This window comes from Polypterus senegalus, chromosome 2, assembly GCF_016835505.1.
Source record: "Polypterus senegalus isolate Bchr_013 chromosome 2, ASM1683550v1, whole genome shotgun sequence".
Lineage (NCBI taxonomy): Eukaryota > Metazoa > Chordata > Cladistia > Polypteriformes > Polypteridae > Polypterus > Polypterus senegalus.
Genome location: NC_053155.1, coordinates 107,217,511 through 107,244,755, shown reverse-complemented (window position 1 = coordinate 107,244,755; position 27,245 = coordinate 107,217,511). Strand labels below are relative to the sequence as shown.

Sequence of the window (27,245 nt, the reverse complement as noted above, 5' to 3'; positions counted from 1 at the left end):
TTGAATGGCAACTGAGGGTTCAAAAATTCCATAACAACTGGATATCATGACAAAATGAAGCTAGAAGGGAAACATACAGTATTAGGCAAAACTGACTTTTGACCATGAAAATCAATTTTATCATATTGAAAATACTACTTCAAAACTATCTGGATGACAGTTTAATAATGTCATTGTAAACACTTCCATAATTATAACTGTAATGTTAGTGAAGTGTTTCAGAAATTTGACAGAAGGCAAATCCAGGACTGACTTGATACCTATGTGACATTTTCAAACACCATGACAAGTTGTGAATTTGTGTATGCAGATTTTAATGTTGGGAAACCTGTATTAAGTTAATTTCAGAAATACGACTTGGCTTAAATATGTTGAAACTCTAATCTATTATATGGGACAAAAGGTCAATTCACCCTAGCAACCCCAAAACACCCTCATTATAGCCACTAATTATTTATTATAAGATTCTTCGAACCATTGTAGGAAGCCTTTACTGGCAGCAATGAGGAGAAATCTGGAGTGACCCATGATTGTGAGTCTATCACCCACATTTACCCTCTCATGGAACCAATTTATCAAAGGAAAAAGCAAAAAGAAAGAAAGAAATTTGATAAACTATTTCAGGATACTGCGGTGGGCTGGCGCCCTGCCCAGGGTTTGTTTCCTGCCTTGCGCCCTGTGTTGGCTGGGATTGGCTCCAGCAGACCCCTTTGACGCTGTAGTTAGGATATAGCGGGTTGGATAATGGATGGATGGATGGATATTTCAGGATAAATAATATATCATTTCAGGTTGAAAACTACCATCATCCTTTTAAAGACTTCACGAATCATGCTTAAAAGCCCCTGGTCAAACTACTATTTTAAAATCACTGCAGGTCAGTGTTTGGAATAATGGTGAAGTTTTCAAGTTACATGCAAGCTTATTCTGACAACACTTGGTACTAGGCAAATCCATCACAAGGTCCACAAATTAGCACACTCTCACACTAAGTTAAATTCCATTCCCAAATTATTGTAACCTTCAGGTCTTTAGGATGTGGCAGAAAAAAAACAGACTGAGGAGAGGACAGTCCGCTGACATCAAACTGACAAAGACACTAAACAGACCGTGTGCTGGCTGGAAATGGCATCTGGCGTCCCTGCAGAAGATTTGAGATATCAATGCTAACTACTCTAATATACTGCCAATTTTTAAAAATATTTATTTGCTTGTGATTGTCAATTGCAAAATGATGGATATATGTAATACAAATTACGCAAATCTGATGTACACTTAATCTCAGATTTTGTCTTTCTAAAATATGTTTTGCTTTTAATTTCTATTCATCTGACATTGTGTCTTTCTCTTGATTTGGGGAGTTTGTTTGTTCAAAACTATCTCTCTGTGAGGTTTCATATGGTAAACAGTCATTTATCTGTGTTCACAAGCATTATCCAACTAACTCAGACAACTTGGAGCAAATTCATCTAGAAGAATGGCCCAAAATCCCTTTTGGTTGGTGTTCACTGCGGGGATGTACTTACCCCACTTTATGTAGTTCTAAACTGCAACAGTTAATAAAGCTTCTGCTGAATGTCTAGATAGTAGACATGTCCAGTTTAGTTTCAAGTGTACGGTATGCCCTTATCCAGAAAGGTATGAAAAGCCATTATACTAGTTTCCCAAGTTTGTAAATGGTGAACTGTTTCATGATATTTATTATTATTGCTCAGGAAAGAGCGGGCCAACTACTAAGCAAACCATGTGCTAAGAAAGTACTGTATTTTACCTGTTCAAAATGTTTTTCTGGTCTGCATTTGAATTTCCACAGACTAAGCCAACAAATTAATATTTAGCTTACCCCAAAAGACTAAACAGCTTTTATTGGTGTAAAATACTAAAAACATAAGGATGGAATACTTAGGCAAACAGCATGATTACTTTTTATCTTAAGACTTTTTCTAACACAAAGCAATAAGGTAAAACAGTAAAAAAAAATAACTAAGTTTCATTACTTTAAAATGCAAATATTGCAGGGAACAAAATTTCAGTGTAGGATTTGTTATGCAGTAAAATCAGAGAATTGGTCATGAGTCTGAATAACCTTAAATCCAGACTCTTTAGAAAAGAGTGAATTACATGTGGAGCGGCAATACGAAGGGTTTGCTTAAAAAACTCCATCCATCCATTTTCTAACCCGCTGAATCTGAATAGGGTCACGGGGGTCGGCTGGAGCCAATCCCAGCCAACACAGGGCACAAGGCAGGAACCAATCCTGGGCAGGGTGCCAACCCACTGCAGGACACACACAAACACACCCACACACCAAGCGGCCAATTTAGAATCGCCAATCCACCTAACCTGCATGTCTTTGGATTGTGGGAGGAAACCGGAGCGCCCGGAGGAAACCCACGCAGACACGGGGAGAACATGCAAACTCCACGCTGGAGTGAACCCGGGTCTCCTAACTACGAGGCAGCAGCGCTGACACTGCGCCACCGTGCCGCCCTTGCTTAAAAAAACTATGTACTGTAAAACAAGTTCTGATCCTACTCAGTTCCATTAACCAATTTGTACTCCCAGTATAATTTGTAAAAATATATAGTTATACACATAAAGTGAATTTACATCAAGTTTTATTTGCAAAGCTGGTATACAATACAGGGTTCCAAACTGCAACTCTTAGTTTCTGTTGTCAGTGTTAAATGTACACCCGTTTTTATCAAGTTATAAACGGTCATTATATCAATTTTATCAGTTTATAAAATGGGAACTATTTCAGGTTATTTATCATTAGTAACTAATTATATTGCTCAGGAAAGTGTGAGTCAAATATGAATAATGTAAATACTGCACCTATTTAAAGTACTTTTAAAATCGGCTTTCGACGGAATATGCCAACAGTATCATATTTAACAAACCTTGGGTCCTAATCTTAACAAAATTTAACAAAACGTAAATTTGTAATACGGGATAGACTAAGTTTAACTGTAACAAATTCACCGAGATTTTCGGAAGTCATTATAATCTTCTTGTAAGTATAATTCCTCATCGCATAAAATTGCAGAAACCAAACGTATTACTAGTTCGGGCATTCCGCGCATGCGCTGTTCAAGTCTAGCACCGTACCGAACGCGCACGTCTAGTTATCAATGAAGTGCGCGCACGTTCCGTTACCAAAGTAACCAAGACGCCAGAGAAACATGTCTGCTGTAATGTCTTCACAAGTAACAAAGTTTACATTTAAAGAGTTGTCAAATAAATCATTTTCCTTTCTTCGGAACAGGCATTTCTCTGAGCTTCTTATGAAATGGTGAGTACGCTGTTTGTTTCTTTTTTCAAGATGAACTGTTTTCTTGTCTTGTGAAAAATACAGCTGAGTTTTAACGGTTGTGTGATAGCTTTTTTTTTTCTAATATAGTATCTGATATTAGATAGCACGATTAAAAAAATTCTACCAACACGTGCGCAATGGTGACTTTGCTCCCTAGTGAAGACTAGTTAAAGCAAAGGTTTGTATTATTGGTCCTTAAATCACAAAGTGGCTGTTAATTTTAACCAAACGTACCCGTGTTTTATAAAGAAGGACAATGCCTTCCTTTATGTAAATTAACGGTTTCCACTTGGTCTCCATCTTTATCTCTCCCCCTTACTTTTGTTGCTGTAAATCTTCTCTGAGGTGCATTGCTGTTTCGATCAGTTTATGCACATCATTGATTCACTAAGCTTGAAACATTTGACGATGAGTTCTTTCTGACTAATGACTTTAATACACATCACTATATATTTTTTGAAAAAAAAAAAACAGACTGACTATCTATCCATCCATTAATCAACTGTAATATCTTAGCAGACTGGCTAACATTAATTAATGAGCACTTCGTGAGCAGCAGTCACATTTACCCTGTGATTTATAAATTCCTTTACGGGAAAAGTTGTCCGTATATATGGGTTGAAATCCCCGGAAACAAACTACACTATTAATTTCAAATAATTGCAGGTCAATGCTTGGAAGAATAACTGCATATGCGTTCAGTTTTGATCAGGATTTCAAGGTATATGAAAAAGATCATTTTGTATGGGTAAGTTAAAACAAATTGTTCTATTAAGAATTTGCTTTTGTTTTACATTGCACAGCTGATCTAATAAGTTTTATGCCATATATTGAATTTTATGTGAAAGAAATTAATGATTGCAGCAGCAATATTCTGAACACACATAGCAGACTTTTTTCCCAGTTTGCTGGTATCTTTTACATCAATAACACCAGACATACATCTGAGATACAATATATCATTTTAATTATTGTTACCTGGGCACAGCAGGTAAATAAAACGAGAGTTCTGATGAAAAAGAAGCCTATATATGCATCTATTTACACATGTCATGCATTATTAATAAGAGTTTCTTTTGTAAGTAGAAAGTATAAACTTTATATATTTAGTTACTCAGGCAGCAGAATTTAGTATAATGGCTGTCTTGTTATATTCTATAAGTTCTTTGTTCTTGGCCATGTAGGGAGATGATAAAGAATACTAAAGCCTTTGGCTGCTTAAAATGTTTCACAAAGTAAACCAAGTAAGTGCCCATTTGAGACTGATTTTGATGACAAGCAGCAAGTAAGGGCTGGTATGGAATGTCTAGATTTGAATACTTAGAAAGTAATTCCTCAGGGCGTTGCACTTAGAATTACATTTACTCTGCTATCAAGGTTTGCCTATATATGCTTTTTATGTTAATGTAAATATTGTTTTTGCATTATAAGGTTGTCTGGTGTTTTGAAGTTTTATTTTCTCCCTCTCCATATTTTCAAATAAAAAAATATGTATTTTAAATTTTTTGTTCAGAAGATGCCATTATTAAACTGCTTTTCTTAACTAGTTCTGAACAGAAATTCTTATATATTTTTTAACATGCAGATTCTAACCTAGTATGTGTCTCAATTCACCAAAAGCTTCAGGTATTGCTAAATTTATGTCTTTACAAAAATCCCACTTGACAAATATTTTTGCAGCAGTATATAAGCAAAGTATAATCTGTTAAAGTTTTAAAGACGTACTGTATTTGTATCATATGTGATTCTACACAGATCACTTTAATGCATTTTATTGTAAGACTTGCCTTCAAAATCTTCTTGATGAAAATAACTTATGTCTGGTTAGAATTTAAATAAATACAGTTTAATTATGATATGTTTGTTATAACTTTTGAAAAATAAATCTTTATAACTGTAATTATTTTGATATACCAGGACTTCTTTAATGATCCACATGTAACATCTGTATTGAAAACATTGGACTCCTCTGGACATTGGGAAGCATTAGGTAAAAGCATACATTTATTCAAAGTTTTGATATTTCTTCACAAATAGTGCTTTAGATAATTTTATCCGTAATATGATTAGAACTGTGTTTGGGTTTCCTGTTGAATCACTCATCCATACATTATCCCATACTTTACCAAAACAAGAAATGTCCTTTTCTTAATTAGTTGTGTTCAAGTGTATGCCTTCAGCATTGCACTCCAGGAAGAAGCCAATATTCACTCACGGGCAGTTATATGTTGCGTTGTCGCAATGTAATTCCAAACATGAATTCAAAATTCAATGCCATATTGATGAAAAGGTAAAAGCAAAAAGAGATCGAATATATGGACATAGGTGATATGACAGAAGTGCGCCGTGTGAAATGCGAGCCAGCAACTGATCGAGCAAAGAGGTTAAAAAAAAAAAACTATATGTGTTTCCCATCGTATCACCGTTTAAGAGGGGGTGTCGGAGGAGCGATTGCATCTCCTTGGGGTGCGTTCAGCCTCACTCTTCACAACACAAGCGGCAGAGACACAAAGTGGTTGGCACATACCGCAGGCAGGGGGTGGGCAAGTAAAGAGAGCAGGGGGCAAAGCCCCCTAGTATATACCTACAATAATGTATAACATGCCTGTCTTATAAGTAGAAGTGTTTTAAAATAATATACTGAATATATTTACATTCTACCAGTTTGGTTCTCTTTCTGTTAATACTGACATGCTCAAAAAGGTGTACATTTCTGTTGTGAAATGTGTGGTTCTTGCTTTTATATCTTTTCAAAGATACTAATGTGTATATGTTGAAAAGAATGAGAATCAAGATGATGTCCCAGTTAGTTCTGGATATGCTTACTCACTCTTTTATCAGTATGGTCACCCACACTCTACAGGCACCTACACATTAGCCATTTTAAAATAGTGGCTGTTCAGTAAAATGTATTTGGACGGTTTTGTAAGTGTCTCTAGTTGAACAAAAGCTTAGGAGCAGCAAAGCTGCTGACATCTTCAAGTCACTTGCTGCAGGGAAATATGTTTTTTTTTTTTGTAAAATGACTCAACGGTTGAATTTGCTAAGCTTGTGGAATATAGATGAGCATAATTTATAATATTTATACAGATATACATTTTATTTTACTGTTTGGATTGATTGCAGTTTAATTATATATTTTTGTACAGTAGTTGTAAACCAGGCAATTTAAAGACTATCTAGATCTATAATATTGACAAAGAAATGCTAATAGTAGAAGTGACTATAAAATAAATACTGTCTATAATCGATTATATTTTATTTAAATTATTTACAGCTTCTAAAGTGACTAAGGTTGAAGCTGAAACTGTTCCATGCACAGCCATTTCATTGTCATTATTTGATTCCTTATATACTGCTGGAATTGTAAGACAAACAGGCCATATTGTGAAGTGTTTTGATGAAGAATATGGAGAATCTGATGAATTACGAAAGGTGGGTAATATTATAGAGAACAGTACATTATATAACACTGTAAATAATTAAGTGTATAGGTTATATTTTAAATACATTATTCAGCAGTATGATTGCATACTAGCTATATACAGAACAGAATATCTGTACAATCATTTAGATGACGGCATACGTTTTTCAAATTATAATTTTTACAATGAAATGCCATTGAGCTTACGTATGAACTGATTTAGTTATATAGCTGCGACAGAACAAACATTAAAATGCAATGCAACTTGGCAATCATCTTCAAACATACTGCTCATGCCACTGTGATGTTATTGATACATTCTCCTGGAGCGAAACTGAAAGCTCAAAATGTGTTTTTCTTTTGTAGAATTAAGAAAGAACAGCACTGATGAACTTTCCAGAAGTTTTGCTTCATGCTTTCTGTTGCTTTCAAATCTTCACCTTCTTCTGTACATTTTTTTTGCATCTCATTCGCTTTCTCCTCTTTGTCTTTTCTGGCCTCATCTTTAATTTCCTTTTCTTTCACTACTTCACTTATTTCTGGCATTTTAGAGCATTATCAAAGCAGGATCTTTGTCACTTGTATTTTCATACTTTCTAAATGTTCTTGTACTTTCCTGTGGTGACATGCTCTGTATATATAATAATAATAATACATTTTATTTATATAGCGCCTTTCCCATGTTAAATGCACTTCACAGAGTCTTGGAAAAAAATACTGTGTATACATTAGTTTTTAAGTTATTGAACCATCTTATTCCAATACAGAGTAATGGGAGGTCAGGACCTATCTAGCAACATCAAGAATATGACAAGAGCAAATTGTGGTGGGGTGCCAATCCTCCATAGGGCCCAAATATCAAAAATAACAAACAATGTAAAATATACTGGTTTTTTCACGGTATTGGTCATGTATCAGTATTTTCAATGCTCTATAAGAAACGGCAACATAAACAAAATGAGAGTATGTATATTCATGCAGTATTTCAGATATAGATTTGAGCAGAATTGTAAAGAAATTTCTTCTTCAATAAATTGCACTACATATTAAATTGTGCTAAGATGGAAACAAATTGCAGAAGATGTAGGAAAGTATCAGGAGAAGAGACTCAGTCATCAGGCAAACAAAGATCATAACTGGAGTATCAAACAGTACTAACATCATTAGACAAGTATCAAAATTCGAAAGGAAAACCAACATTTTTTTACAAACATACAAAGAAGTCTTATCAGAATACACTGTAAGAATCAAAGGCTGTTATCCACAGTCTTGGATAGACATGACCTAAAAGACAACCCTTTATCCCATTGCCTTAGTGGCATCATGTGAGGCAACCTTTGGGATGTTACTAAGGAAATCCGTTAACAAATGGAAGTGAGTATCAGTAAAGAAAATTGAGACAAAAAATAAAGATTAATTAATTAATTATTAAAAATAAAGATACACAAACCGTGAAGAAGTGTCAAAACCAAAAATACAATAAGGGAGAAAAAAATCCAAGAAAAGCTGCATGGAAAGATCAGAATAAACTAATCATGAAGCACCAATTGATAGTATCAGTAAGAGTATATAGATTAATACTATTATTACTGTCAGTAATAAAATTACATTTTTTTCCAAGTTTCTTTCAAAAAGTAGCATTTAAATTAATTAATATTTAGTATATACAGTATATACTGTACTCTGTGTGTGTGTGTGTGTGTGTGTGCGTGTGTGTTCTACAATTGTTGATTGCAGTAAGAATTATGTTACCTTCCATACTGATAGTGTATTACTTGAAAAGTTGAAATTAGTGGAAATAGGAATTAAATCAAGAATAACAAACTATGTTTAGTAACACATCAGCATTATAGGAGACCTCAGTAATTTAATTAGAACTAAAGAAAGCTAAAAAAACAGACATAAAACTTGCAGCAATAATATTAACAAATGTAATATTATACAATTATAATTCCACCTATAAATGCATACTTAACACTTTACATTCTTCCGTGTTAAATTGACTCATTTTATGGAGAAGAATGTTCATCCTGTTCTTGCTCAGTACATACAAAACAGAATTGAGTTCAACAGTGTCCTTCTAATAATACTCTGCCAATATTTATATAGGGTGGTCCAGATCTAATAATGCAATTTTCATTACGCTATAACTTATTAAGTTTACTGCATAGAAAATCACCTGAAAAATCCCGGACCATCGAGAAGTGTGCGAATTGACGACATTAAGAATCGTCTTCGCGCCGAACTGGAATTGTCCCCACGTAAATCAAAGTCATCCAGGCAATCTGGATCTGCATAATTAGATCTGGACCACCCTGTACATTCTTACTTATGCTGGAGTTGTAGAGAGGCAAAATGTTGCATGTTAGTCAGACATGTAATTAAGAGTTTCACTTTGCTTTGTACTATTTCTTCTACTAAGAAAGTTTTTGCTTTTATAATGTTTTCATTCATTTCTCAATCTTAAAGATGCTGCTTATTGAAGACTCAGAAAATTCCGAAGTAATCAGTCAGTCAGACCGGCAAGAATTTATTTTTCAAATTTTTAAGCATTTCTGCCTTGGAGGTTTGCTTTGTCAGTATGAAGACACTATCGAACCCTACCTAGAAATAACACAATCTGTTTACAAGGACATTGTTAGGTAAGTATAGTAGGATATGCACCTTTTAGTTATTTAAGTAATTCATGCATAAGACTTAAATTCAAACACAAATGAAACATGTTTTAGACTGCAGTTTTCTTTAATTGTTCTGCAGTGGTTTCATTACTGCTGCCTTATATTATATTATATTATATATTATATTATATATAATACACTGCTCTGTGGTGGGCTGACGCCCTGCCCAGGGTTTGCTTCCTGCCTTGCGCCCTGTGTTGGCTGGGATTGGCTCCAGCAGACCCCCATGACCCTGTAATTAGGATATAACGGGTTGGATAATGGATGGATAATACACTGCTTTTTTTTTTTTTTGTACCAACTTATGGAAACTTTAGACTTTTGCAGCAGATTTGGGTGCAAGGCAGGAACTGACCTAGACATAATGTTTTACTGTCACAGACATACTGCAATGCTGACTTATGTTGTGTCTATTTTAAATCACTAAACACTCCTTCCATCATTCAGGAATAACAACCATCCATTCATTATCTAATTCTGTTGATTCTACTGTATTCGGGCTGCAGTATGATTCACAGATATTGGTTTATCGATAAGTGAAACATTTGTCTTTTTATTCTTTGTGTTTTAGGTTTTGTTTTTTTTTGGGGTTGACTTCTTAGGAAGTCATGGTTCTGTCAGAAAACAGGGCCTGTTAAATCCCTTTTAGCCATTTCCTGTGTTTTTTTTTGTTCTTTACAAGAAATAAATTGTTGTTGTTAATATGAGCAATTGAATATTGACGACAACTGAAACAAAACTCTTGCTAATGTCTCAAATAAATCCACTTTATCAGTAAGGCTCACTTTTTGACTGAAATGACACTGTTAGAAAGTGCATAACAGCAGTTAAAAGCAAACTGATAGAGACTGACTAAACAAGCACTGCCAAAACAATCTTAGATAGCCTTGTCTCCCATTGGTATGTCTACTTACAGATGTTATAGCTCACTGTGTCACTCCATGTTGTAATTGTGTGACAGTCAGTAAAACATCATATAGTTTCCAAAAGCATTTTACCAAACTATACTCTCAGAGTAATATAGCAGTATTTTGAAGGCAATACATTATGAATTGAAGTATAACTTAAAGTTATTTGTGATGGTTAGGATATATAGTATCGGGCTGGATGATGGATGAAAGTAATCACAAATATTGCTGATTAATTTGGCTACTTTTTTATGAAGCCTCAGAGTGAGTTTGTATAATGCATTGGATTTATAACACAACTTTGTTGTGTTATACCTAGAAATCTATTCTTTGTGGATTGAAACAAAATAATGGAAGGAGAATAAATACAGTGCATCTGGAAAGTATTCACAGCGCATCACTTTTTCCACATTTTGTTAAGTATTCCTTATTCCAAAATGGATTAAATTCATTTTTTCCTCAGAATTCTACACAAAACACCCCACAATGACAACGTGAAGAATGTTTACTTGAGGTTTTTGCAAATTTATTAAAAATAAAAAAAACTGAGAAATCACATGTACATAAGTATTCACAGCCTTTGAGCTCAGGTGCATCCTGTTTCCCCGATCATCCTTGAGATGTTTCTGAAGCTTAATTGGAGTCCACCTGTGATAAATTCAGTTGATTGGACATGATTTGGAAAGGCACACACCTGTCTATATAAGGTCCTACAGTTGACAGTTCATGTCAGAGCACAAACCAAGCATGAAGTCAAAGGATTTGTCTGTAGACCTCCAAGACAGGATTGTCTTGAGGCACAAATCTGGGGAAGGTTACAGAAAAATTTCTGCTGCTTTGAAGGTCCCAATGAGCACAGTGGCCTCCATCATCCGTAAGTGGAAGAAGTTCAAAACCACCAGAACTCTTCCTAGAGATGGCCGGCCATCTAAACTGAGCGATCGGGGGAAAAGGGCCTTAGTCAGGGAGGTGACCAATAACCTGATGGTCACTCTGTCAGAGCTCCAGAGGTCCTCTGTGGAGAGAGGAGAACCTTTCAGAAGGACAAACATCTCTTCAGCAATCCAACAATCAGGCCTGTGTGGTAGAGTGGCCAGACGGAAGCCACTCCTTAGTAAAAGGCACATGGCAGCCCACCTGGAGTTTGCCAAAAGGCACCGGAAGGACTCTCAGACCATAAGAAACACAATTCTCTAGTCTGATGAGACAAAAATTAAACTCTTTGGTGTGAATGCCAGGTGTCACATTTGGAGGAAACCTGGCACCGCTCATCACCAGACCAACACCATCCCTACAGTGAAGCATGGTGGTGGCAGCATCATGTTGTGTGGATATTTTTCAGTGGCAGGAACTGGGAGACTAGTCAGGATAAAGGGAAAGATGACTGCAGCAATGTACAGAGACATCCTGGATGAAAACCTGCTCCAGAGTGCACTTGACCTCAGACTGGGGCGACAGTTCATCTTTCAGGACAACGATTCTAAGCACACAGCCAAGATATCAAAGGAGTGGCTTCAGGACAACTCTGTGAATGTCCTTGAGTGGCCCAGCCAGAGCCCAGACTTGAGTCCAATTGAACATCTCTGGAGAGATCTTAAAATAGCTGTGCACCGACGCTTCCCATCCAACCTGATGGAGCTTGAGAGGTGCTGCAAAGAGGAATGGGCAAAACTGGCCAAGGATAGGTGTGCCAAGCTTGTGGCATCATATTGAAAAAGACTTCAGGCTGTAATTGCTGCCAAAGGTGCATCGACAAAGTATTGAGCAAAGGCTGTGAATACTTATGTACATGTGATTTCTCAGTTTTTTTATTTTTAATAAATTTGCAAAAACTTTATTTAAAAGTACTTACTAATACTGGCCTAACAAAAATGTTCATTTATTTTCTTAACAGTGTTTATAAAGATTCAGAAACAAAAAAACTTAAAATGATCTCCTGTGTATTTAAGGTGTCTGCATATGTAAGTATTGCTATGATCATTTTTAAACATCTTTTATATTTTATTGTATTTGATATTGATATTAGTTTATCTGAATACTTGTACTTTCTAGGAAGTTAACCTGCTTGGTTGACTCACTGCCCTCTTGCATCCTGGGGAATGTAACAATACAAGATGGCCAATGCAAGTGTACACTCTGTCAGGGTGTTTTATGGCACAACTCTTATCTAAAAAGGTATAAAACTGCTTACAGTCCCAGTCCTGACCTGCATTTACACCTCAGTATGTAGACATTCTATAAATAATCTAATTATTTTCACCCACCAGTATACTGCACACTTTTAGGGATAATTTACACTAAAAAAGTTACAGTAATGAGTAGTATCTTCTATAGTTAAGAGAATAAGAGTGGTATTCCTGAAATTTAAAATTTTACAGTCATGGGGTGCTGCTATGTTCTCATGATATGTGCTTTGCTAAATAAGAGTGTAGTTATTAAATAAAATTACTAATTATGTCTCACTATATAGCTTACAACTACAGCCAATGGTACAAAAGTTCAAGCATAACAGAGGTCCTAAAACTTTTCAACTACATCCACTTAGATTTGGCAAATTCCCCAAATTCACAAAACAAATTGTCTACACTTTGAAAGTGTTTTTATTACAACAAAACAAAGCTCAACATTGTTTAACAGTAGTTTTTGGCCCTATCTCTTCTAATAATAATAATAATTCATTACATTTATATAGCGCTTTTCTCACTACTCAAAGTGCTATCACACAGGGAAGACCAAGGACACGTACCCAAGATCTCTTTACTGTGAGGCAGTAGTAGCACTACCACTGTGCCACCTGAAGGGGCACTAGCTGACTGTTGGGCTAAACTCAGCAAAACAAATTGCTACAGTGCAGGAAAAAATTGGTCAGTCTTTGGGTCTAGACTGTTGCAGTATGTATTCCGCACACACATACAGATTGCAGTTTATGCATATGTAAGATATAAATTGAAATTTGGCAATGATCATAATCCATACAGGTTTTTTAATGTGGTCTTAGAAAATCATTTGTTTTACAGCATATGAATTTCTTCCCTCTAAGTGCCCTACCAGTTGCTGTCTATTCAGTTTCACCTCTCTCTTTATTGTCATGTCCTATATCTATTGTAGCAACTTCTTACCAGTTTATTCTGGGAAATACACAACTGACGAGGCTTATTAACATTTTCACAGTTAGACATATTGCTGGTATAATGAAGGGCAGTCAAGCCTACAAGCTTTGAAAATTAACAAACAAATCCCTGATTAATTGGAAAAAATGCGAAAGCACTATAACTGTGACTTTTAAGGTGCTAGCTATAAATAACCGCACAACTCGGGGTCAAATGGAAATGTGCAACACATTGGTGAGAACATTTACACTTCATTCAACAACAGTTGAGTCTCAAAAAAGTAACATGTCAACAGTCTCAAGACATGAATCACTATACAGGTTCATTCGGCACGCAAAGACATTCATTTCAGTTTTGGTGTTGTAGCTTACTGCTAGCAATTGTTATCCCCTCAGCCAGATACTTTATTGAAAAAAAAAAAAAAGTTTGTTTAATGACTCAAGTGTTGGGGCAAATGACAGCATGCCAAAATGAGGAAAAAATAACTTACTTAAATAATACCAAACATAATCTTTAAGGCCTTTGAAGCTGTTAGTGATTTAATATGGACATTGCATTCAATAAACCCAAAGACTACAGGAAATGATAAATTAATTTTCGCATGTTGAAAACAGTTTCTAATTTTTCAGATTTCATTTTTGTTTTCATTTAAATTGTTTTCATTCTGTGTGATCTTTGATTCATACTTGTGCCATCCATTATAAACTGACAGTAGCTTCCTATTATCAGACTTGGCTATCAACTTGTACTTTTGTAATTGGTGGTATCCATATTGGTTTCAGCCTCCTCTGACTGCTTTGTTTTATACTTTGCCTGTCATAGTTAGTATCAATATTTCAATTTCTATTTAATTATGACTCTTTCAGCATTATCACAAAGTACTCAAAGAAGTAGTTTACAAAATAAATACTAAATCAAAACTTTGCTTATACATAGTTAATATAAAGCAGCATGCCAAAACAATCTAAATAGTAATGTGAAAACTGTTGAAGGCTGACTAAAGTGAGAACTGTGATATTATTATACTAGAGTATTTACATTTATCGATGTCACTGTAGGATGGGCATGGTGGCACAGTCGCAGTGCCAGTGCTAGGTTATTATTTGCCTGAGGCCAAGCTTATTAGTGCACCAACTGACTGTTCGGTTGCTAACCCTAGCGGTTGGGTCTACCCTCCCCCCATAGCCCCTATAATCTGCACCCTATGTGAAAGCTGATTTTTCGTCCACCATTCTCCCTGTGTCTGTCTGGGCCACTGTCCAAAGATATGCAGATTAGGTGAATAGGTGATGCTGAAATAGTCCTAGTGTATGTTTGGAGAGATGTGTGTGTGTGTTTGCCCTGCCATGGCCTTGCACCTTATGCTAGCTATGATAGGCTCCAGCACCAACAACCACCCCGTGACCGTAGTCTGGATTAAGCAGGTTAGAAAATAAATAAAATGATACTTCCTTTGGATACTATAAAAGATTATCACATTGCCAGGATCAAGGATGCAAGGACCATTGAAATCCTCCGGAAAAGCGGTGCATTATCTGAATTCTTGTCACATTGCAGATCACATGTCCTCAAGAATAACTTAAATTCTAAAATGAGTGAGAAATAGGCCAGGGAAGAATGGTAAAGATTGTAGGACCTCCTGGGTAGCTGCCAGCTCCAGAAGCTGGGTTCAGGTTGTCCATTCCTAGGTGAATCCTGGGAAGACTGGCAGGTGTCCTGTAATTCTTACAAATGTAAATGTAGTGGCATTTGGACTTCAAAGCTTCAGGTTGTGGGTTCAGGTCCTGCCTGTTCTAATTGGAAAAGAAAAAGAAAAGTAACCAAAGGTAATCTCAAATGTTGTAAGCCACCTTGGATAAAGACGTCAGCCTAATAAATAATAATAAAACAATGTATGAAACTCTGCTGCCACACCAAATGAAATGGGCACTTGAAAACTTGCCTTTGAGAACCTGAGGATCACTACAGCAAGCTCTAGCCTGTGGTCCTTTGTATCATAAGTAGGGCAGTAATCGGCACCTAAAGTAATTGTAGACTCTAGGCAGAAATGACCTCTGGGAGTCATTTAAAGCTGTCACACATCCAGAAGCCTATTGAGTCTGAAATTAAGAGGTCTGATGAAGTGAAATTCCAACTGACAGTAAGATGGGGTCGGGAGTTAAAAAAATGAACTGTTTTTGTGTAGTAGATTATTGCAATTCGCTGTATTCTGGGATTAACAAATCTCTGATACACAGGTTACAGCTGGTCCAAAATGCTGCCGCTCGCTTTCTGGTTGGGGCAAGGAAGCATGACTCTGTTTCTCCTATTTTAGCTTCTTTACACTGGCTGCCTGTCAGTTTTCGAATTGATTTTAAAATCTTGCTGCTAGCTTATTTATCTGAACTGTGTTTTACACCAGCCATCTAGAGTGCTTAGATCTTCTGGTCAGTTGTCTCTTGTTGTCCCTTGTACCAAATGTAAAACCAAGGGGGACAGGGCCTTTGCAGCTGCTGCCCCTCACCTGTTGGAACTCTTTACCTCATCATATAAAGGAGTCGTGTACAATTAAACAAGATTAAAAACTCACTTCTTGCATTCGGTGACCTTCAGTAATACTGATGGTTTCCTCTTTGTGATCATATAACATTATTTCTATTTATTATCTATCTTATTTAATGTTCATATATTTTATTACTGTTTGTTTTATTGTTTATTGTTTTTGTTTTTTCTTTTATTCTATTATTGTAAAGCACTTTGGCCGCAGCATTACTATGTTGTTTTAAATGTGCTATATATTAATAATCTATCTATCTATCTATCTATCTATCTATCTATCTATCTATCTATCTATCTATCTATCTATCTATCTATCTATCTAAATAAATTGACATTGACATTGACATAGTACTATAACAGACAAGTCAACAAGCTACCTCACTGCATAAGAGTTATCCTAAGAACAAAGGAGGCAGGCCCAGAGCTTCCATACCGCTCTTGTTTTATTTTCTTTCTCAATGTGTTTTGTCTTCTAATGATACCATCATTTTTTGTTTGCTCTTTTGTCTTCTTGGGATTTTCCTGGAAGTCACAAGGATAACATAATATCCTACAACTAACTTAATTTACTTCAGGGTCATGAGAGGCATAGAGCTTATCCCTGAAGTATGTGGCACAAAGCAGATAACAGGCCATTACAGTGCCATCCTTTCATTTAAATATACTTCATCAATGTCTTAACCAGTGCCTCATTTATTTCTAATTCCACGTGAGACTTGGTGCTCCCTATGTAGTCCAATTAAATTAGACAAACTAATTGTTCTCATGTAGATAAAAGGTAAGGTTTCTCTTTAAGTGTGAAAGTGCTTACTGTGTTTCCATTTTATAATACATGGTGCTGTGAAACTTTCTAGATTATTCATATTTGATATATTTCTAACCTCTTTGTTTTGTGCCTTACGTTTAGAGTGGACCCCGAATATGTTACCCTGCTGACAACGACCACCACCAGAATTTCGCCTATTTAGTCCTTGACCCTGTCAAACGACATGTGTACGTCTTGCATCACAGTTTTGGAATAGGACTGCTTCCTGGGCAATAGCATATCATGAAGTAAATTTGTTTTATAATATTGAATTACATTATTTATATGCCTTCTCTCACCAGAATATTCATTATATATAATATATATATATATATATATATATATATATATATGTACAGTATATGTTTTATTCACGACAATTGATTTTTAAAATAAAAAAAAAACTTTTTTTATCTATGTTTACTTTGACTTATTTAAAAGCTGGTTCTGATACTTTAGTGTCAAGAATAAGTGCCGTTTATCCACAAGACCGTGGATCTTCAAACAGATTCGGTAGATGAGATATCTAGTGATGGTTGGATTGATTTTCTTCTCAGTTCTAACCTTCCAGCTCCATAATTGTTCAGTAAAACCTAGATAAGCATCACCCTATAAACGTATAAAATCTCTGGCAACCACAGCCAATCATCTGCTTGCATCTGCGTCACAATTACATGTCTTAAAGTCATGTATGTGTTTGACTGTGAAACTATAAAGGAGTTGCGTGTTAAATTGACAGGTGTAGCGTGAAAATTAATATTTATGTTAATAAAAAATATCATTTATTTTGAAATCAGGCTGTGTATTGTGTAGTCCGCTTCACTGTTTCTGTATGGCAGTGACTTTTTCTTTTGTTACAGTTGACAAACAGTAAAAGTGTTTTGTCATTGGTTGACTCTTTGAACTTGGGGGGGGGGATAAAATGTCCTGTTTTAGTATTTATTTAATACTTTTGGTAAATGGGGAGGTTAAACTATAGGGTAGGCCCTTATTCTCATACATTTTTGAAACAGGATTGTAATTTATAAGAAATTGCATAAAGCTACAAAGCAAGCTTATATATTAGAAGCCTTGTTAAATAGGAAGACACAAAGTAACCTTTCTAATCCATTCTCCATGGTTTTACAGTTCCTGAAAGGGGATTAGTTAGGACCCATAATCATTCAGTACTTCGATGTATGGGAAAAGGGCAGAAATGCAGTTCCTATACACCACTGAGGCCGATTCTTGACAAAATGATTTTTCAATAGAATGAAGTGAAGTGATTTGCATAACAATTATGGGAACGGCATGCAACTGGGGTAGGAACAGGGAAAATACATCTTATTGCATAATATACAATTATGTGTAGCAGAATTTCATTGAATGGTCTTTGTCGAAGTGGAATCAGCATTTAGGTGTTGTTTTAATCTTTTGAAATGTGTTTGTTAAGTTGCCCCTGTGGAGCTATTCTTGTCTGTTAGAAGGAAGGTACCTGCCTGGGTTATTTGCATGTCCCCCTAAAGATGAAAATGTAGATTTTTTTTTTTTTTTGGATGGTGCAGTAAGAGGGGATTTACAGTAGACTGCTAATTCAAGAGCAAAGTGTTAAAAAACGTTGATGGCCTATTCAGAATGACTTTAGAAATATGTTGCAGTTTTTAAAGATTTTAAAGTATATTTGGATTTAAACGTGTAAAGAGTCTACAAAATGTAAGTACATCTGGAACAGTACAATGTCTTCTCTGAAATTAGGCTGTGCTTTTTATTAAGAAATTGCACAATCCATACAGAAATCTGGCCACATCAATAAACATATCAGTTTATTTCAGAACATGCATTATGTTAAGATCATAGCGTGCTGGTTTTGTTCAGCGCACTTTCAGCTGAATATTAAAAAGAACTGGCTGGACTAAAACACACTAAATGGCAAAGAGCAAACTTTAATTTGTTCTTTTCAATGTGTGAGAAGTTAACATAATAAAAAGTGGATTCATGCAAGCAAGATCCAATAGTGTGACTGAACTTTAGAGGCCTTTTGAGCCCTGAGAGCCGTTGACCTCTGGTCTACCGGAATGGCAGCAGACACACTTACACCGAGGTGGTTTGAGAAGGTTCTGTTCTTAATGCAAATGTTGGTTCTCTTTTATTCTAGCAACATACAATAACATGTGGATACTACCTTTATAAACTGGAAGAATGCAATAAAGCCAAAAGCTGGTAGTGTAAAAGATAAATAATGAAGTTATTCTTAACTTTCACTTTTACATGGAATAATTTTTACACACAGAAGGATTAAGACTTCATGTCAAATCATTTGCCATATTTCCAGATCTTATACTTGATTATCAGACCCGCTGCTCACTAATACATTTCAGCTTTTTTCATTGACTTCATTCTTTTCACATTACTACATTACAACTGCCCTACCTTGGAAAGCGTCTGTGCTATATGTGGAAAGGAACATTTTTCTTGCAAATCTATTTCCCCCTGTTGTTTCCTCCCACAATCCAAAACATGCTGTTAAGCTGGCGGTGACTCTGAAGTTCCCCAGCGTGAGTCAGTCGAGTTGCCCCTCCAGGGCTTTGGCATCGTCTGCTCACAGCACTCTAACTGGCTTAGTGCAGGAATGGGCTTTGATTGTTCGAACTCCTGAACTTTATACACTGCAAAAGAAGATGAATTGGTTAATGGCTGAATATTTCCTCTGCGTAACCCATATTAATGCATCCCTGTGTGTGGCACTGTGATTCACACTGCTGCCTCATAACTCCTGACACCTGGCTTGCATTCTTGGTCAATTCATTACATGTGTACTGTTAGCATGCTCTCCTACTGTTTTTTTCCCTAGATAGTTTGGTGTTCTCATATATCCCACAGTTGTGCATATTCGGTCAGGTTGACCTGGAATAAGTGTGGGTGTGCATGATAGTGGACCCTAGGATGGACTGGCATGCAATCCCGTGATAATTCCTGCTTTGTTCTCAATGTTACCACCAAGAAAACTTGTAACGAATAAAGCAGGTCAAGAAAATGAATGGGTGGACTGTAACTGGAAACTACTGTCTGAAATGGAAAATTCAGATATTTGAAAAATTTGCATGTATATTTATTGGACATGCTTTAAAGCAGCAATCACATGCCAGCACAAAAAGAGAAAATTGGCCTGTAACAGTAAAAACAGTGACATTAGAGTTATGAAGGAACTGTTATAATGTATTCATCCCAAATCAAACCCACCCAACCCAGTTCAGGATCACAGGCTTTATCACACATTCCAGAAGCTTTCAGGACCCAAACCATGATGGAATGTCTACACACTAACTCCACTTCAGAGCCATAGGCAACTTTTAGCTATAGAGACAAAAGTACAAATCATGCATAGACAGAGACTGGGAATGGGATTTAAAACCAAGACCATGGAGCTTCCGACACCACTAACTAATTCACTATTAAGCTAGCATAAATATGTTTTAAAGTGTTGTACAGTAGTTTCTAAAGCAGAACATGTAGAAGAATAAACTAAATTGGAAGCTTCATTTTTATTACAAATCTTTAAAAAGTAGTTAATTTAAGTAGACTTTTATTCCAGAGGGTAATTTGTTTGCAGCAGGAATGTACTAAATTTAGGACATTGTTACACAGTTTCATGAAAATAAGCCAAGAGACAACATATGACAAGCTTAGTCAGAATCAGTACACACACCCACAAGATTTCTACTAATAAGAATAATAAACTGTTAACGGTACAAATGAATCATTTTGAATTCAGCAGGTTTCACACAGCTACTTTAGCTTTGGAATAAAAGAGCTCTTAAACTATGGTTTGCGAACAATGGTGAACTGGCACGAATATTTAAACTGTTCCCAATTTGCTTCCCGGCACTGTTGACTAATGTCCTGTAGTGCTTCTGCTGAGACAGATGATTTTCTAGTGCTTTTCATGTCTAGAATAGCTTTTATTTTGTTTCAGCGAGTAATAGTACCATTTATCTCAGTATGGTACTGGTCAGCAGGGCTGTTTCCTGGCTTAGCACGGCTAAATAAATGTTTGGGCCCTGCTACTATTGTAGGACTTCAACCTACACAAAGGGAACAGCGTTTCAGCATTGCACCACTTAACGCTCCAAAAAGTCTAAAAACTCTCCTTATGTTCCACAGTTAGTACATTTATTGTAAATGAAAAAAAAAAAACTATGTGATTCCAAATGTATTGTTGGATAAGTGTGTATCATGTAGCATTCCTGCCTCATTGCACATGGACACTGGTTTGATTTTAAGGTGGGATATCTTCTGAATGGAGTTTGCACAATTTCTCTTTCTTTGCATGGGTTTCTTCTGTAGAATCATTTCTCCTACCTGATGATAATAGAAACTTTGTCACCAAGGGGACGCAGAAGCTCAAAAAAAATTATATATTTATCTATAATCTGTCTATCCACAACTATGTAATCATGATCAGCAGCTCTCTTTATCTATAATCTGTCTATCCACAACTATGTAATCGTGATCAGCAGCTCTCTATTATCCAAGATAGAAGTTCTTCTATAGATAGTGTGAAGTATAAAAACTTAGGCACAACAGATTAAGAATTGGGGAACCGTCCCCATATACTGTGTACCACTCAGGCAGTGAAAACGGCTGTGAGGTACCAGTCGTTTGCATACAAAGTACACACAAGACAATGAATCGTTGACAGAGGGAGCTTTTATGCAGTCGGAACCAGAAGGATTACAGTTGTAGAGGAAATGAGGGTGATGTGAACGGAGTAGGACGGAGATGACGTCATTGTCTGGAGCCGGAAATTAGGACATCAGTGAGGGACTGGAAATGAAGTCATCATGGGAGGACTGTTAGTTGGTGCAGAAGTGTGTTGGGCTTTGTTGTCGGAAGGTCATCTGCGGAGTGTCCGTTTACACATTTTCGGAATTCAGGTCTTCGCATTGTCTGGTAAGGAAGAGAGAAAGGGATTAATATGCTGTCCTCTACTCCCATCCTGTGTCTAAGCCCAATTAACATATCATCATTATCCAGTTCTTTTCCTAGGGGCAGCACGGCCATTTTTCTCTGGTCTATGCCTTTCTCTTCAGCTCTCCAAGTCCATCATCCAGTCATGCATCATCAGTCTTCTGTCTTTCTTTTTCCTTTCTGTTCTTCTATGATTCACCAGTGAATCTTCCCACAAAATATATTACTTTTCTTCCTAATTGTTTTCAGTGTTATCTTCCTCTCCACCATTTCTGGACTCTCTCCATGATACTTGGTAACCTGGCCCACCTGGTCCTTGCTTTGAGTCCACAGTGTTTTCTTTATCGTGTTTTCATGTCTCTGTGTCTACTTACTGTAATCCTCCACTGTTCACAGGATGCCTCCTATCCTTTTGCTGTTCTTCACAATTACAATGTGCTGTGACACTTTATTTCTTTCATCTTATCTCTGTCTGTTATTATCACTGCTTTGTTTGCTGCATCTTTATGTATTCCCAGTTAGTACATTACCTTAGTACGCTAAGTTAATGTTAGTTGGAGCCGACGCCAATCCTAGCAGCAGTTTTCAAGCATGGCATGCAGAATCAGCCTGTCCTGTGCCTATTTGGGATGTACAATGAAACTGAAACATTTTTAGAAAAGCTGCTTGTACACGACAGCGGCCTCATCGAGAATCCAGCACATATCCCTGGAGGACACTGAATAGAAGTGTTGCCCTTTTTTACTGCCCTATTTGCTTTATGGTTTCACTTGGATGTATTTCTCTTCTTTGGATAAACAGTGGGCTGATTTATTAATATTCTGGAGACTGCATGGTGTTGCAGCAGTTGTTCAATAATTCGTTCAGCACAGAAGAGAGTGTCTAACGATGTACATTCTGTTCAATTTAGTTTCTTTTTCTCTTCACTGAAGATTGCCTCAGACATTTTACAGAAATTTGTATAATGGTACAGATGTACAGCATGTAAGGTTTTGTGATAGGTGCACCAATTCCTAAACTTTATCAAATGTAATAGGGGCAGCCCACTCATTCAAAGTACAGTGCAGCATATACCAAAACCACCCTACTCACATACCAAACATGTCTGTCTTCATCCTGTCTCTTGCTCTCTCCATTCTGGCCACCCATCCTTTCATCTGTGAAGCCTTTGCACCACATTACCTCAGAATTCCCAGTTTAGAGCGCCAGTAACAGAAAGGAGTCTTTAAACCCCATACTGGGGCAATTCCTGTAATCACTCTTGAGGTTAAGAATTTTCTATGCAAGTCCTAGGGTCTTCACAGAAGTTCTGCCAGGTATTCCAGGATTCCTGAGCCTCAATACATAGTTTAAAGGCCAGGTAATGCTGGAGAATGCAGCACTGCCTACTCTCCATCATATGCAACCATGTTGATTAGGATTACTCCCCACCTCACCCTTCCTCTTACTTTGTTTCCTGTGGTGTGATTACTTCTAGGGCACATTTTGGGCAAATATGGCCTATCAGTCTCTAATTGGCATTGACTCACACTGGCTCTTGAATGAGCTCTCCATGAGTTATGAGTGTGGGCTTCTTCCAAGCCAGACAGCTCGTCACAGTAACTACACAGCAAGTATGGGTATTCATTCCATTTCTTCTGAGCTGTGTGTAAGATGCACATTTAAGTCAGTTCTGTACACACTGAAGCATTATGTAGTGTTGTAAATTGATCAGCTGCTTTTTTACATACACATATGCCTCCTGTGGGAACCACTGGCACAACTAAAATTACTTCCACATCACTTCATTTTCATTTAAAAACACAACAATCTCTGTCCATACTAACGTTTTTACATGGTTTCCAAAAGCACCACCGTCCACTCCAAAACGACAGAAAATGCACATGACATAGACATTGTGGTAAACGTGCATCAGTGGAAAGATCCTTGAAGGGATGGTAACTTCACAAGTCACATGATTTATTTGCTAAATTATTTGCCTTTTGTGCATGTATGTAGCTTTCTGTACAAAACACAATGTGGATGCATACAGGTTAGCAACACAACAAGCACCACAGAAAGCAACTCCTCTATGTTCGCTATGTTGGAATGTGATTGTCATCTATGAAGGGTGAACAATTGGGGAATGAGACGTTGTAATGAACAAAATCTAATCAGGGAAGGGCTACATAATCAACACAAACAAATCACAGTGCCATAAGAGTCTGCATTTATAAAATTTATAAAAACATTGCCAGCATTTTCAGAAGTCTCTGTTTTCAGGAGTTAAGAACACTGGAGTAGTGAGGACAAAAGGTGAAATGGAGATTAATGTCTGCATTTTTAAACAAAATCATAGTAGCGCGGATGTGCCCAAGACAACTTGCCCGATAAAGGAAGAGAAAGGACCAGAGTGTCACTTTTATTTAACGCAAGTTATAAAGAATAGCAGTCATCATGTTAGAATGCTAGAGAAAGCTCTCAGTCCAGTTCATTCTTAATACTACAAATTCCTATGGTCGCCCAGTTCAATCCTGAAAACCTCAGTCTCCAGTGGTTTATTTTCTTTATGATATTTCTATCTTGGTTGCCCAATTCTTCAGTTTTGGGCAGAGTTTTAAGTTGGGTTCTTCCAGGTAAGTGAGCAGCCTCTTCATTTCATGGCCTTAAACTAATGGTTCCTTGGAGTGCTGGGGCTCCAATTGTCTCGCTGCATCTTTTTCACACTTCTGCTTACTACTTGAATGTGAGCAGCATTAAGCAGTTTTTTATTTTAAAACAGTTCTTGCCTGCTGAATGTGTTTCCCAGACTTTACTCTTTCTCACGAAAACCAATATTCCGACGCTTGACATTGTCTAAAAGTTCATCCTTAAGATGCTACAAAGTTCCCTTCTTCATATATTGTGGTGAGAATATCTTGTCACTGTATAATACCAGGCCTTTAGACATCAGAAACTGGTCTTTCCACAGGGGGTATTTGTGAATCTCAGTAGGAATTCTTCTGCTATGGTCTAGCCAGACGTGCCTATAAAAATCAGTGTTCTCATCTCAGCAGTCTTCTGTGTCTGACACTTAATAAAGGTAAGCTTTGACTGAGAATAAATGTAAGTTGTGTATCTGGAATCTGCAATTACTTGAATTTCACTCACCAGTTCTACTCACCACAGGGTTGAGCTGGATGTTGTTATAAGTTTGCCAAGAAAAAGGGTGGAAAACTAAGATATGAGGTGACCAGGAGAAGAAACGTTAAAAAACAGATGTTTGGACAGCATGTCTGCTACTGTCAAATTTCACAACCATTGGGCTTTACGTTACAATACAATACAGTATATTAAGTGGTGCTCTGATAATTTTCTTGAGATAAACATGAAAAAAGTGAAAGTCATAAACTTTACTAGGAAAAAACAGAAGTACCATTTACTCAAATAGACAGTGAATCTTATATATAAATGTCTATGCATGGAAGGTTATGTGTCTGTCTGTCTGTACGGCCCAGAATTGCAAGGCTACAGCGTGAAGCTGAAAGAGCCGGCAAGTTGGTCCCAAGTTTATGAGTCGGAAGAAGAAAGAAAGCGGCTCTGTCGCTAGAAGTGAAACCGGCAACAAAAGCCAAACTCATTTAGCTGTTAATACACAAGTGAGGCGAGCACATCGGCAAAACAAAACCTCCTTGGAGAGAGAAACTTGCTTAGCCAGTGATAAACATGGGGCCGAGCATGTCCGCAAAACGAAACCGCCGACTCTACACTTCAGTTTTTTTTCTGTCGATTTAAATAGTTTCTAGGAGCACTGGCTTTTTACAGCATGGGCTTACACAGCTAGTCTATAAAAGCCTTCAAATCTAGCTTGATGAATTTTTGAGATTTTTCTGATTGCGTCCTCACTATGATTAGGACATTTCAACAAAGGGAGTCCTCTAATGAAAACTCAGATGTTTTCAGTTTTAACAGTTGTACTCTATGAATCGATCCATCTACTGTATCTTTTCCCAAACCTACTTATCCTGAGTGGGATCACCGGGAAGCTGGAGGCTATACCATTAAGTGCAGGACAGGAACTGTCCCTGAACAGGGCACCATGCCACTGCAGCCTGACCACACACACAGTCTGGAAATGTTCCATATATCCATTCTGTAGAGTATTCTATCGTCTGGCTTTATCTCTGCTTTTGGAGCCATGCATGCTCTAGATAAACTGTGCTGATTACACCAAGGAAAAAAAAGTTAATGGGGTTAATCAGATATCCTGGGACAACCATATGGAGGCCTTTTCGTAAAAAACGTCATCAGTCTTTAATGGTTCTTCTCAACCACCAAACTATACATTCTGTTTTGGTAATTTAGAGCGGAATAGTATAACATCAATGCAATAAACTGTAAAAGGTAATTTATTAAAGAAGAAATTTAAAAAGAGAATTTAATAAGCTTAGGCTAACCCCATCCCTACTTCCCACAAAAATGCATTGAACATCCAAACCTATCTTTCATACCTTATAAACACCCGACTGTTTCTTGTGACTGCAATAGTCCTTGAAAGAGAACATTGACTCCAAATTTCCTCATAAATTATCTCGTTTTTGGAAATGTTATGCTATCAATACTCGGTTACTATTGTAGCATGGATAATCAATGAGATTATTAAGGATTGGGGTGATTCTGGACTTCCCCTATTTGTATTTTATGGGGGTAGATTTGAAAGGCTAGGCCTCTTTATGCCATTTGAGTTTGAGGCCTGTTGCTAAAAAAAAAAGTCTATGGCTCCATTTCAGAGATTTTTTTATGCCACATCTGGTATTTTTATGTATCTTGGTGGATACTGAAGCCTGCAAATCACAACACTTATGTATACCCTTCATCTTCCCTTTATCTTCTCTCATTGTTATATTGTTAGGTGATTCTCCCTCGCCCTTTATGTCACATGCTGTCTGGATTAGATTCCATTTACCTTGCTGGGTAGCTATGCCTTATATATTATACAGTAGTCACATGATTTGAGGGTTTGGGAGTAAAAGAGACAGCCTTTAGTTTTTAAATACTTAAGGAGTCAATATTTAGGCTTTTATATTAATCATTTATTTCTGCAAATATACATTACAGTGGCCAGAATAGTCATCCATATGAATCCATGAATTTTTGTACACCATGACTGACTGATGGTAGGACAAGGTCATTATCGGCTTTCAGCTTTGCTTAATCTGTATGGATATATGTTACAGTGTAGTTATTTCAGATGTAACTTCAGAAGAAGACATTTTTCTCTGTTCAGTTTAATACCAATATTTCCACGATTTTCAATACTTTTAATTAGCTAAAAATCTTCTTCCTTTACAAAAATGTTTAGAAGTTCTCCATGTAAATTTCTACATTATTGTGGAGCCCAAACAGTTTGAATATACAGGTATCTGTCAGGAATTCCTCTGAGGCAATTAAGATTCCAAATGCCAAAGTGTAAGACTAATATCTCTCCACAAGTATGATAAATGTTCAATGTCTCTCCCACTGTAGCAGTATTTGCCAAAACTCACCAGGCTCCCCTTGAT

The 27,245-nt window shown here is 36.7% G+C and overlaps 1 protein-coding gene across 1 annotated transcript; it reads left to right on the top strand.

Moving 5' to 3' along the window:
• Window positions 1–3,149: 3,149 nt before the first annotated feature.
• Window positions 3,150–17,080, top strand: cfap300 (cilia and flagella associated protein 300). The gene is made up of 7 exons (XM_039744337.1): window positions 3,150–3,295; window positions 3,983–4,064; window positions 5,234–5,306; window positions 6,594–6,751; window positions 9,210–9,382; window positions 12,221–12,287; window positions 16,882–17,080. Exons 1-7 carry the CDS (start codon window positions 3,186–3,188, stop codon window positions 17,014–17,016), a joined length of 798 nt encoding a protein of 265 aa, XP_039600271.1. The 5' UTR covers window positions 3,150–3,185; the 3' UTR covers window positions 17,017–17,080.
• Window positions 17,081–27,245: the final 10,165 nt, after the last annotated feature.